The sequence below is a fragment of the Mastomys coucha genome, unplaced genomic scaffold (assembly GCF_008632895.1).
Source record: "Mastomys coucha isolate ucsf_1 unplaced genomic scaffold, UCSF_Mcou_1 pScaffold14, whole genome shotgun sequence".
NCBI lineage: Eukaryota > Metazoa > Chordata > Mammalia > Rodentia > Muridae > Mastomys > Mastomys coucha.
In genome coordinates, this window is record NW_022196896.1 from 91136226 (window position 1) to 91150277 (window position 14052).

Below are 14052 nucleotides of genomic sequence, written 5' to 3' on the forward strand. Positions count from 1 at the left end.
GTGTGCCTGGTCTGAATATCCTCTGGAGCATGGGCCCCTGCTCTCCTGTGTAGGTCAGTTCCCTGGCCACCCCCTCTATGCGGGGTTTCTCACCACCTTAGCTTAGTGGTTGGCCCTCAGACTTCAGGCGACATACTTCTTCCTCACTGAGGACTTCTCTGGCATCCTGAATCACTAATATTACTATTTTCTTTGCAATTTTAGCTCACAAAGCACAGCTGACAACTCTTGAATTCATTTCATGTTATAGTTTTCAATTGTGTTCAAGGCAGAGGCTAGAGAAATCGCTGTGAACTAATTTAAAGCTTTGCCATCTTTATGTCAGCACAGAGAAGAAGTGAAACTAATAAGATTACACTCATCCTGCACTCCCCATGAAGCATATGAACCATGCTAGGCATGCTCCGTGGTGCCAGTACACTTTTGCCCAGCATAACACAGGCACACTGCCCCACACACTCTTCCTGGTTTTTCTTCCTTCTGTTTCTTTTTTTTTTTTTTTTAACTTTTTATTGATTCTTTATGAATTTCAAATCATACACCCCAATCCCACTCATCTTCTCATCCCTTTGTACCCTTCTTCCTCCCCTTCAAAATAAAATAAAAAATAATAAACACACTCACGCACACATACATGCACACACAACCTAATGGTGGAAGCTGCAGTGTGCTCCACACACGACATCCCTTTGTCCACATAGCTTTACTTGCAAATGTTCACTGCAATGAGTCACTGGTCTGGTCAGAGGCCTCTGGTTTCTGCTCCACTGTCAATACTGGATCCTCACTTCCTCCTGGATATCCTGCTGTTGTCCCCACAGACTTTAAACTTATTCTGTCAGGAAAGGTTTCTTGGTGCCAGCATCAAATAATTATGCATATTAAATTATGAATTTCAATAATGAATATTTCATAATTGTGAATATCAAATAATATTCTTTACAGTTACACTGAAGAACCTTCCTAAGGAGTAAAAGAAATCTTATTTGTTCTCCCTCATAAACATAGAGAAGAAAAGGCAGGTCAGAGCTAGAGAGATGGCTCAGAGATGCACTGACTGCTCTTCCAAAAGTCCTGAGTTCAAATCCCAGCAACCACATAGTGGCTCACACCCATCTGAAGAGGGCGTAATAAGATCTGATGCCCTCTTCTGGTGCATCTGAAGACAGCTACAGTGTACTTAGATATAAGAAATAAATCTTAAAAGAAAAGAAAAAAAAAGGGAAAAGAAAAGGCAGGTCACCTGCATAGATCCTAAGAAAAATATGAGCCGGATATGTTATTTTTGTGGTAAGCAGTAGTAGCCATAGGCAACCAAGTCCTGGTCAATTTCTCTTTTCTGACGTAAACTTGACGAAAGATCACAAACCTAACTTTTTAACCTAGCAAACAATCCCAAATATAAATTTTTATGTCATTAAGTGCCATAGTGAGTTTTCTGCTCTGCTTCTATGATCTAAAGAAAATAAACTTAGAAGAATCTCCCTTACTTAGACTTTAATACAACCAGCATTCCATTACCACATCTTTGCATAACTTATGGAAGCACAGAAATGTAAGAGCCAGAAGGAATCCTAAAAATTCTATTCTCTCAACTCCAGCTAAGGCAAAACCCGTGGTGACATGGTTCTTCCCCAGGGGAACCCAAGTTTTGATCAGGTATATGCTCAGGGGACATGGCCTCTCCTCTAGCACAAGGAAACAATAATAACTTAACACTCACAATTGACCTTCACTAGAATTTGCCTTGAGACTGGGTGCCATTAGGAGTCTCTGGGAAAGAGACCCCAAAGAACTGCTGTCTCTCACTTCTGAGTCTGACTGTTGACACAGAAGACAAGCCCTGGTGCTGCTGAAGCCATGTAATACCAAAAACAGAAAAAAAGAGACGTCATTAATACACTGAGGATAAGAGCAAAAAGAGGAAAACCCCGGGGACTGCCCCTCTCTGGGACTTTTGCTAAGTATTGCTCACATTAGCCAAGTGAGAAGGGAAAAATTTTTGTTAATGACCTTACAAGGACAAGCTATGCTATCGTTCATTGGCTTTTGAAAACATTCTGATTTAAGACAGCAAAGAGGTTCCAGGAAACAAACTGTCTTGGCAAGGGTTACGTTACAAAGGGGGCAAGTTGAGAGTAGAACTCTAATCTCTAGAACTTTAATCTAGATCAAACAGTTTTATCTATGGTGGAGCAAATGAGTCCTAGACATTTTTAGAGATAGGAGGTAGTGTAATGGAGTAGTCACATGTCCTCTCTGGGATTATGCCTAGCTGGATCCCAGTCTCATCCTGTGGGTCAGGTCACCTGTCTAAGTCTCCATTTCCACTTGTAGAATCAGGTCAACATTACCCATTATATTAAAAACTACTGTAAATATGAAATAAGATAATGGATGAACACTTAGCAGGAGACTCGGTACAAAATTAACTCTCTTACTATGAATATTAATAACAAGTCTTATTCAGCTTGACACAGCTAAAGATAAGGAAGGTAAGGGGGAGGAAAAATATAGCTATTCTGTTCTGATTTTATTTAAATTGTTTCTTTTATTTTTGGAGACTATAATATAATTATATTACCTCATCTTTTCCTTTCATCCTTCCAAACCTTCCCTTATGCCATTCCTTGCTCTCTTTCAAATTCATGACCTCTTTTTCATTAATTATGGTTACATTCATATATATGTATACATATATATTCCTAAATACACAAACACAACCTGTTCAGTCTCTATAACATACTTGTATGTTTTCAAGGCTAGTAATGTCAGAAGCTACACCCGTAAAGTCGTGCCAGTGTACTGTCTAACCACGAGCGGAACAAGAACAACAGACACACTAAAGTGGACAGAGAAAGCTCAAGCCCACAGGCAGCTAAGGAATGCAGAGAGAAGAACAAACGGTCTGTCCCGAGGAAGAGCGCACAAATTCATTACCTGTCCTGACTTTCCTCAGTGCTAACGCACAGACTTCAGCCTAACAAGGGACGGGGCAATGGCTCAGTTGGTAAAATGCGTGTCATAGAAGAAGCATGAAGACCTGACTTCAATACCAATACCAATGCAAATAGCCAGGTATGGCAGCAGGTGCCTGGAACCCCAGCTCTGGGGAAGCTGAGATAGAAGGGGTTGCTGACTAGCCAGTCCAGCAGAATGCACAAGAGCCAGGATAAGAAAGAAACCCTACCTCAGAAAGAGTAATAGAGGAAGGTGTCTAATGGGGTTCTCTGGCTTCTACACGCACACACACTCACACACACATACACACACACACACACACCTACACATATACATTCATACATACAAAACATGTACATATACATACACATAATCATACATATTTACAGATACATATACTTATATGCACTCATACACACATACATACTCACATATACTCACATATATTCTCCCTTTCACACATACACAGAAATCAACTTTTCATGTGCTCATACTTGTTCCAGTACCAAGTTTTCTATAATATGGTTCACATTTTTAAAGGGCTTCTGATGTAAGATAAAAGACTGATAGAAAGTAATACTATAATATATAACAGAATAAAGTGTTATTGGAAGAAAAAAGCAGGGTACTAAAGAAGGGGAAAAAAAACCTGGAAGAGTCTGAGGGACAATGTGGTATTTGAGTTGGCCCTTGAAAGATAATGAAGGATTTATGTAAAACAAAAAAGACAAGGAGGATCTGCATTATAAAGACACAGCTTGGGCAAAAGCCAGGGACCAGAAAGCACAAGGTCCATTGAAAAATGGGAAAAAGCTTCAGCAGAGAACAACAAAGGTGATAAGGCTGATACGATTCTGAATGCTTCATAAAGTCCACACAGCTTTACAAGTGATGGTGAGCCATGATTTGTTTCAATTTTATGCTTTTATTTTTATGATATGGATCTTTGCCCACATGTACGTCTGTTTACTGTGTGTATGTGTGGCCCCTGTAGAGGTCAGATAGGGTATCAGATCTCCTGTAACAGGAGTTACAGGAAATCACTGTATGGGTGCTGGGAATCGAGCCTGGGTCCTCTGCTAGAACAAGCAGTACTCTTAACCTCTGAGCCATCTCTCCAGCCCCACAGAGTTCGTTTCTATGAACACAGTAGCACAAAAGACCTGTGCTTTAGAAAGATAACTCTAGCAGTTTGAAAAATTAATAAGCACAGTTTTTCTAGTCAAAAGAGAATAAAGTGCACTAAGAGGACACCCACAAAGACCCTCAAACACTCCATTTTCACGGGTCTCTTACAGCACTGTTAGGAACTGGAATACAGGCTGCCAGTGAAATGCACTAGGTCTCCTATGTCTGCCATGGCCAAAATGGGATCATTAACCAGCAGAAATTGTGACCATACACAATCAACTCCCTGTGGCCTATTTTAGCAACTTTTTTTGTACTGACTAATCTGTGAGAGGGTGAATCACAAATTCAGCAAGATGCTGTGTCCTGGTGACCTCACTTATTCTAAACCCACATGAATATTTCCATCTCTCCTGGCTCCAGGGCTTTTAAGAAACAGCATAATTGAAAAAAGCAGTCATTTTAGTACAAGTCCCAAATTTGTCTCTTTTTTTTTTTTTAAGTGAGAGATGGGGAAAGAGAACTGAAGCAGTAGCATAAAGCTCAGGATAAAGGACTAGACTGCAGTGGCTTGTCTAGTGGTAAAGAAAATCTCTGCTTGAGACCTTCTCCTAAAGTACTCGGAACAAGAAAACACAGGCCCTGGAGCATGCCAGGTCACCAGAGCGGCACCTACAGAAACAAAAGCCCAGTTGACCACTGCCCTTGCCCAGCAGATGAAAACGTGACACAGTCAGGGAGGAGAGCAAGTTCCACTCTGGTAGTTGGTTGAGATTCGGGGCTCCACAGTGAATATAAAAGATTCCTTTAATTTTTTTTTTTTCACTTAAAAAGTTACCACTGCAGTTCATGTAGCAATAGACTTATAAGTTATATAGAAATCTCTTACTTGTGAAAAATTTTTAACCATACTTTTGTTTCAGTTATGATCTTTAATTATTGATGTGAATATAGCAATTAGTTCCCACATCACCATTAGTCAGAATCCATTCAAGCACATCCTAGTATAATACAGTTTTAGGGCTGGGAAGGACTGCAGAGATAATTTAATCTGTCTTGGTAAGTTTATAAAGAGACATAAAAGGTTTTTTCAAGTCTGTGTGGTGAGTCAGGAATGGAGCTAGGAAATGACTCCTGAGTCTTACTTGAACATTCTTTCTAGACAGTAGCATCTTCATCTACCATATGCACATATGTGTACATACAATCTATCGAACATACATAAAAACAATAAACAGATACAGGTGCACATGTGTGTACATACAATCTATTGAACATACATAAAACCTATAAACAGATACAGGTGCACATGTGTGTGCATACAATCTATTGAACATACATAAAACCTATAAAACAGATACAGGTGCACATGTGTGTGCATACAATCTATTACTCATATCTGACACCCACATGCTCATTAAATGTTTTACTTTAAGATGTATATGTCTGGACTTCATTCTGTGATGGCAGAATTCTACCTCCTTTATCCTCTGGGGAATTCCTTCATGCCAATGAGTGTCTTGTTCCTCAGGAAGTAACGTGACAGTGATGTAGAGGAGATGAACATTAGGTAGACACTCATCTGTGTTCATTAAGAGCTAGTCTTTACACAACTGACAACAGTGTGAGGGCTTAAAGTCAGACATTCTCACAGTGGAGTCAAAGACCTCAGAGTGGTACTGCTGCCCAGGGACAGCAGACACTGGGATGTTAATAAGAGGCTGGTCATAATGAAACTTTGGACTCTACCACATACTCTGAAATTCTTTAGAATAACTGTTGCCACTGTGCCTCAGGTCTGTTCCTGTTTATCATTTTATGACCTAACCCCCCTGACATTATTAGCCAATCATTTTCAGATAATACACATTGTAATAATGAAATTAAATTCAAGCTACATCCCATGCCTGGACCCCCTGAAGCATCCTTTCTTCATCAGATCATCCAACAGCCAACATTCCTTTTGAAAGTCAGCCCTGGACTGCCTATGTCTGAGGCAATGTAGTCTCCAGAACACATTCATAAGGTTCTAAAATAAGACAGTGAAAATTTATGTCAAGGCCCCAAGGGTCAGGCCATACCTCACTGCCTTCTGCTGTGCTGTGAGTGGCTCTGCCACTAGGAACTCACCCTGAGAGACAGCCCTGACCCCAAGAGCAGACAAGCTGACTTCTGTGCCTACAAATCCATAGGGCCAATTCCCATCAGCACTCTGTATGGACCTAGATGAGAATTATATACTGCTCAGAATGGGTAATGAGCCACAAATCTATAATGCATTTCTACCCCCAGCCTCAGCACCAGGCCCTTGTTGGGCCCTGCTCTTCACCTGGTAAGATAATCATGACACATCTTGCCTGCTCCCCAGAGCTTGTCAGAAAGGGAAGGTGTGAGATGACTGCCAGATTTGCCCAACTGTGTCTACGCCTGTTGCAATGACCAAGCAGTGGCTAAAATGTGTTATTTTAATCCCACAAAGCTCATGTGTTATAATAGCCTTTTTAAAATTTTACTTATATTTCACTATAAATTAATATTCAGAATTTTAAATCACAAGCCAGGAGTAGTGGTACATGCCTTTAAACCCAGCACTCAGGCAAATCTCTCTGAGTTCAAAGCTACCCTGGCATACAGAGAGAGTTCCAGGACAGTCAGTGGTATACAAAGAAACCCTATTTTGGAAAAAAATGTATATATATGTCAAGTAAAAAAAGAGTAACAACCATGGCTTGTCAAGTACTCAAAGGGAAAGACCAGTACATTAGAGAACTCAAGGATACCCAATTGATTTATAATCAGAACGTACTGGATAAATAAAGTCGGATATATGATAACCTCTTACTCTGGGTCCTGCCAAGATCTACAAATGGTTATGGTGGCTTAATGACAAAATGCCATGTGAATTCTAACAGACATCTACTGCAGTCATTTGCTAGTTGAAGAGTTTACCTATTATATGAATGTAACAGATCAATACAAAGCTATCAATTCTTCCAGGCCCAGGGATCCCAGTGATGTGCTATCTCCCTAGTATCTGATCAGTCATCACATCCTTGCTTTATAAGGAAATTCGCCTTTCCTTTTCCGTCTATATTCTAACCTGCTAGTTATTCCTGAAGACCTATGAGAGTCTAGAACAGCAGTTCTCAACCTGTGGACCATAACCCCTTTGGGAGTTGTATATCAGGTATCCTGCATATCAGATATTTACATTACAATTCATAGCAGTAGCAAATTACAGTTCTGAAGTAGCAACTACAATTTTTTATGGGTAGGGGTCACAACATAAGGAACTGTATGGAAGGGTCATAGCACTAGGAAGGTTGAGAACCACTTATCTAGAAGGAAAGACGAGAAGTGGCAAGTTGTGGGTACTGGCAGGGAACGAGTGTCTTAAAGGGTGACTCTGTGTTGTATGTGAAATGTGGCAGGTCCTGGACAGAAACCTGCACTGCCGTAATCTACATTCCAAAGGCTGACTTGTCTCAGGTCATACTCACTCTCCACTGCATTCTCATTTTAGTTTTCCCCCACCCACCCCAGGGCTGGGATTGAACTCAGGGCCTTTCACGCTAAGCAGGTGTTCTACAAGTGGGCTACGCCTCACCCATTTCACCTTTGTTCACACTCTGATTTTGACTATCTTCTGTGATTTTTTTTTTTTCTGAATTTCCATGTCCTTCAAGGTCTAGCTCATTTCATGTCTCCTACTAGCTTTTTCTGAGCAGCCAGGCCATGGTGCCTTCTCTTTCCAATGTCCTCTTAGTGTCATTGCCACTCACATGTATATGGAGTAAGAAACATTTCCATTGGACATTTACTGTCCCTCATTCAGAGTAAGTTTCTGAAACCTCACTGATGCCTGATGCCTCCAACTGGATGAAAAGTTCTGCAGGACCGTGTGTCTACACACACACACACACACACACACACACACACACACACAGAGCAAGATTAATAAAGTTCAATGTGTGATTTGATAAATATCTGATATGAATAAGCAGTATCAAGCAGTATTCAGAGGAAAATCCTATTTTTTGGTGCAAGAATATTTTAGCACAAAAGATTAGCCAGGCGGTGGTGGCGCACGCCTTTAATCCCAGCACTTGGGAGGCAGAGGCAGGCGGATTTCTGAGTTCGAGGCCACCCTGGTCTACAGAGTGAGTTCCAGGACAGCCAGGACTACACAGAGAAGAAACCCGGTCTCAAAAAAAAAAAAAAAAAAAAAAAAAAAAAGACGAAGAAGATTAGACAGGGAGACTTAACCATAGACACAATTTCACTAAATACTTCTTCAAAAGATTAAAAAGAGAGCTGACTTCAAGCAAAGATACCAAAGTATGGGAGAAAGAAAAGCCATATGTGGCTATTGAAGAGTCAGCAGAAGTCTGATGTAAAACATACCTGTATTTCCTTGAGCATCTTCAACCTTACTGGGTGAAGACAACAGAAAAGATGGCCTGGGAAAGTGAGGGCCTTGAAGGGACGCCTGTTGCTGCGGCTGCTGCTGCAAAGGCATGGTGCTAAGGATTACTCGCCAGTCTACATGGGTAACATCGGACCTTGACCGAGCATGGCCTGGCTTGAAAGTCGTGGTCTCATCCAGTAAGTCATTCACGGATCGAGGTCTGTCCCTTCGACGCTGACAGATGTTAAAAAAGTTGAAGGTTGACGCTTCCTTTTGTTCCATCCAGGAAAGGTTATCTGGGGCTGTCCCTCTCTGGACCATAAGCTGTTCTTTGGCAGGGAAGACATTTTGAGCTTTGGTTTCTAGAAGCCTGCTCTTACAGTGGTCCCAGATCATTGTCCCCTTGCCCAGGGAAGCAACGCTTCTTAAAGCACCAGTGTCCGTTATGTTACCGAGTACCTCATGCCCCACCAGTTCGGGGACTTCCTGGATCCCATAAACCTCTGCTTGTTGTACAGCCTTTTCCAGCTTACTGTCAAAAGTACTAAAGAAATCTTCAGTAACCTCTAAGGCGGGGCTGATGTCATCTACTTCCAAAGCTTCCATGACACAGGGTCCACGCTTCTAAACTGCTTCGGGAAGAGGTGTCATGAGCGTTCAGCCAACAAAGAGAGGTGGTTCAGCAATGCAATTGCGGAAACAAGAGGAAGCAATCTTCATCGGGCTGCCTGGAGGAGACTGAGCACAGGAGGATGGGGAGCTAGTACTCAGGGAGCTCAAGGAAGACAGCAGGGCAGTGTTTGCCAAAGCAATGGATCGCCAATCCTCAATTTCCTGGGAGAAAACAAACAAGACAACATTGGTCCACGGTTTACTGTGTTCTGTAGTGCACAACTCTGCCCAACCACATCCCCAATTTTATGCCTTTTCTATGGCAGCCATGCGCACAGGGTACAACACCACCTATACAAACTTCCTATTGTGTATCAGGAGTACACATGACTCTTTATTTTGTATGAGAACTTAAGCAGAGCAGCATGGAGCACTTGATAATGGGAAATAAGGCCAACAGCTTTTATTCACACAGAGAAGCCTTTGAGAGCAGCTGTAAAAAGACTGCCCTGGCAAAAACCTCTGATCTGCTGACCTAAAATAGTAAGCAAAAGACACCAGGGATTCTGTGCCTGGGCCTATATTGCAATCGGCCTAAAACTCATGAATGCTTTCACAACACTTAAAATCACTCATGGTCTGTTGGCTGCGAAGGTGCAGGGAGAAGCAGAGAGGGAGACTGTCCTTTGACTAAACCTGAATGTTAACATCACTGCTGAATGCTAACATCACTGCTTGCGCTTCCTTGGGTTATAATAAAGCCTAATGATGAGTCTTGCCCTCAGAATTCTCCAGTTTTCCTGGAAAACGGTTTCAAGTGCCAAACTCCCTGGCTTCCATGTTGGCCTCAGAGTACAGGAGACTGTACTGCTTGGGACTAAAGGCCAGGGATTTTGAGCCCATGACTGAGTGGGGAATCCAGGCAAAAGCCTATGGCAAAAATATGGTCCAAGTAGCAGGCTTCAGATCCTGACTTCTTCCCTCTGGACCTGAGGTACCAAACCTCATGGCTCTATCTGAGCAGAAAGAAGGCTACATGAGCACCACCCCACTGTCTCTGGAAAATGCTAGACCTCCATGGTTGGGTACAATTAGAGCAGACCTTGAGTCTGATACAATCCAACACGGTAAACAGCAACCATATATGGCTATTTCTATTCAGTCACACTGGCTGCAAGTGCCCAGAAGTCACATAAACTTCTGTGTCTTTAACAAAAGATAAGATAAAATTAGGAAACATTTTCTTTTCCTCTTTCCTGCTTATATCCTGCTTATAAGTAGGTAAAACTATCAATTAGTAATACATTACTGAAAAGGGACATGCTTTTTTTTTCCCAAAAACTTCATGACTAATCAATTAATTTTCAGATGCTAGGCCATTAAACCAATATATTTACATCAAGAGCAATGAACTATGTTGTTTAATATATGTAAATTAAACTAATATACACAAACTTTACTTACCTATTTACCAAGCTGACCTCAGCCCCACTACAAAACTGAAAATGCCTTAACTGTTGGTTCCCTGGCCTCTACATCCCAACCACTGGGGTTTTAGGTATTCACCACCCCACTTGATTTTAGGTGGTGCTGGGGATCAAACCCAGGGCTTTGAGCATGCCAAGCCAACACTTGACCAACTGAACCATACTCCCAGACCAAAATCTTTCCTTTAGCTGTATCAATGGGATATACAGATCCTAGATGCTTTATCAATGGGATATACAGATCCTAGACGCTGTATCAATGGGATATACAGATCCTAGACGCTGTATCAATGGGATATACAGATCCTAGACGCTGTGGTCAGCTCCCCTTATAAAGAGGTGGTAACTACGAACTTGACTACTTCTGAGTTTGACTATGGATTGCACAGAATGCCATACGATGTTTCCAAGGTTTCTAGCAGCAAACGGGGTCTAGGCTTGTTTATTCTTTCTGAGTCTCCAGTTAAGCCTCAGTCTCTTGAATTCTGTAACTAGTGTTAGTAAGTCTGAAATTTGAAATGGGATTTTTTTTTTCAAATTTCAACTTGTATACCAGAGACTAAGAAAAGTTAATGTAATCAAATGAACATAAAGGACAAGATTCTCATTTTATAAAAGAGTTTACCAATTACATTACATTAAGCTCCTAAGATTACCAGTACTCCTTTTGTTATCTACCATTTCAACCCAGCAGGTTTGTGTGTGTGTGTGTGTGTGTGTTTTAAGGATCAAATCCAGTGTGTGTGTGTGTTTGTGTTTGTGTTTGTGTTTGTGTGCGTGTGCGTGTGCGTGTGTGTGTGTGTGTGTGTGTGTGTGTGTGTGTGTGTGTGTGTGTGTTTACAAAGGATCAAATCCAGAGTTTTACAAAGCTGAAGAAGCAATCTTTAAATCATGCCAGCAGCTGTTAGGGATCCAAACTCGGGTCCTCACACTTGTACAACATGCACTTTACCAACAGAGCCATCTCTAACCTCCTTTATATGGGCTTTTTGTTTGTTTGTTCTGTTATTTTCTTCATGATTAAACCGAAGCTACATGATTTGAGAAAGAATAACACAAAAGGGAAGGGCCACTGTCATCATATCATGCCAGAAGTGTGCACTAGTACCAGGGCCTCCATGTCTGACCAAACCTTAATCACCTTTTTCCTTAAATAGCTGACATATTTTAATATTTTCACTTAATTTCCTTACTGACTTAATGCTAGTGTTTCTTCTTCCCATCAAAATAAGCTCTAGGGGTCCAGGAATGTATGCTTATTTTTGCTCAAGCATATAAAAGTCTCGGGCTGGAGAGATGGCTCAGTGGTTAAGAGCACTGACTGCTCTTCCAGAGGTCCTGAGTCCAATTCCCAGCAACCACATGGTGGCTCACAACCCTCTGTATGGGATCCAGTGCCTTCTTCTGGTGTTTCTGAAGACAGCTACAGTGTACTCATATATACTAAATAAATAAATCTTTAAAAAGATATAAAAGTCTGTCTCTGTCTTTGTTTTTCTCTCTCTCACACACACACAGACACACACACACTCACACACACAAACACACAGACACACACGCACGCACACACGCGTGCTCAGGTACATGAAGCCCTTCAAGGCCTATCTGCATCACCTACACCACCACCTTCTGCTTTAGTCCTTCTTGCTTCTGCCTAAGCTAGAGAACCTTTCTCATTTACACAGGCTCTCACTACAACTGTGGTTTACTGTATTATGTTAAAGTGACCAACCATTCTCTCAAATTCCACTGTAAGCTCTGAGGAACCTGATGGTCAGCCACAGTAGTTTTGCCCTCCCATATAAAACACTGTTATCTTTAGGGGATCCCTTTTCTAGAGTTACTTTTTTTTGGAATTTGTCTTTTCCTTGCACTTTACTTTCTTTGAGTAGACTTCAGTCTCTATTATTGAATACCTCGTTTGGTTTTGAATTAATTAGACAGAAGCAGACAGGTCAAACATGAAGTGTCCCTTCTTGTGACAAGTGAATGCCAGTGTGTCAGTGCAGAGCAGAGTGGTGGCACAAAGCTGGAAGTCAAGAGCTAATTAGAACTCTGTTCTGAATCTGGCTCAACCACATACTTGCTGGGAGGCCTGTGGCAAACCATTTAAGCTCCGGGTGCCTTACTCAGCTACCTGGAGCCATTAAAGTCACTGACATCAAATTGCTTTGCATGTAGCTCATTCAGTAGGTAGATGTTCCAGCATGCCTTTAACAACACAAGCCTCCATGTCGCTTCATTGGACCTCACCCTTCATCAACCACAGGCTCCCAATCTCTCCCTGGAAAGACTCATCAGGTCAACCAAGGCCACGTCAGAAATCAAAATTAACTACTTAATACTACTTGTCTTTCAAATTCAGTGAATTATAGGGTTTCGTTTTTTTTTTTTTTTTTTAGATTTTTAAATTTTTTATACACATATGAGTGTTTTACCTGTATATATGTACATGTACCACATGGATATCTGATACCCGAAGAGGCCAGAAAAGAGCACTGGATTGCCAGGAACTGGAGTTACAGATGGTTGTAAGCTGTCGTGCAGGTGCTGAGAACCAAAGCCCAGACCTCTGGAAGACCAGCAAGTGCTCTTAACAGCTGAGCCATCTCCCCAGCCCCAATTAGAGAATACCTTTTCTATAAATGGAAATATTTTTCCCATTGACTATAGGAAGAAAAATTGAGGCCTATTTGTCAATGTGGTAATCAAGAGCTCAAACCAAAGAATCCCATGCATGTATCAAGATGTAACAGGATGGAGAATCACTGGGTTGCTATTTTCTTACAGGGGAATCTGATGTTTACATGCTCACTGGGCAAGGTTAATTAACGGTGGAATCTGGCAGCCCTCCTCTACAGAGGTGGAAGCAGCTATGAGTAATAATAACACTAGAGACTTACAACGAAGGATGGATGGATGCCTGACCTCCTGAGCCACCTGACAAAGGTACTAACTTCCTCCAGGTGACGTCAGAAGGTGATGAGTGCTGGATTGGGAAGAGCTCCGGTAACCTGCTTCTGCTGATCGATTTGTAAAATGAGAGCCAGGGGGACCACAAGGGTGGTGGACAGTACTCAGGGCTCTCACATGCTCTATACTTTGGTTAAAGCTGGAGCTGACTGGGAATTTTCTGAGTTACACAATATAATGGAGCCACCAGAGAACCTGACCAGCAAAAGGACCTTTCTGCACCATGAAGTGTGCCAATATTTATGGTGCTCTATCACAAAGACAGCATAAATACACCGATGGAACAGAGAGGGACAGAGAGGCCAGCAGCAGCACATCAGGGCACTCAGCGGCTTTCAGATGAGACACACAGCTTGGAACTCAGGCAAAGCCCCCCTTTTTTTTTTTGGTTTTTCGAGACAGGGTTTCTCTGTACAGCCTTGTCTGTCCTGGAACTCACTCTGTAGACCAGGCTGGCCTCGAACTCAGAAATCCGCCTGCCTC

At 41.8% G+C, this 14052-nt stretch overlaps 1 protein-coding gene across 2 annotated transcripts in view; it reads right to left on the reverse strand.

The window, feature by feature from the left end:
• The window catches only part of Plekhm3 (pleckstrin homology domain containing M3), a 160826-nt gene that overhangs the window by 134538 nt on the left and 12236 nt on the right, over nucleotides 1–14052 (reverse strand). For both annotated transcript variants that reach the window (XM_031367753.1, XM_031367754.1), the window contains exon 2: nucleotides 8494–9331. In XM_031367753.1, coding sequence (XP_031223613.1) covers nucleotides 8494–9103 — 610 coding nt within the window. In that variant the 5' untranslated portion in view covers nucleotides 9104–9331. The remainder of the gene's footprint in view (nucleotides 1–8493; nucleotides 9332–14052) is intronic.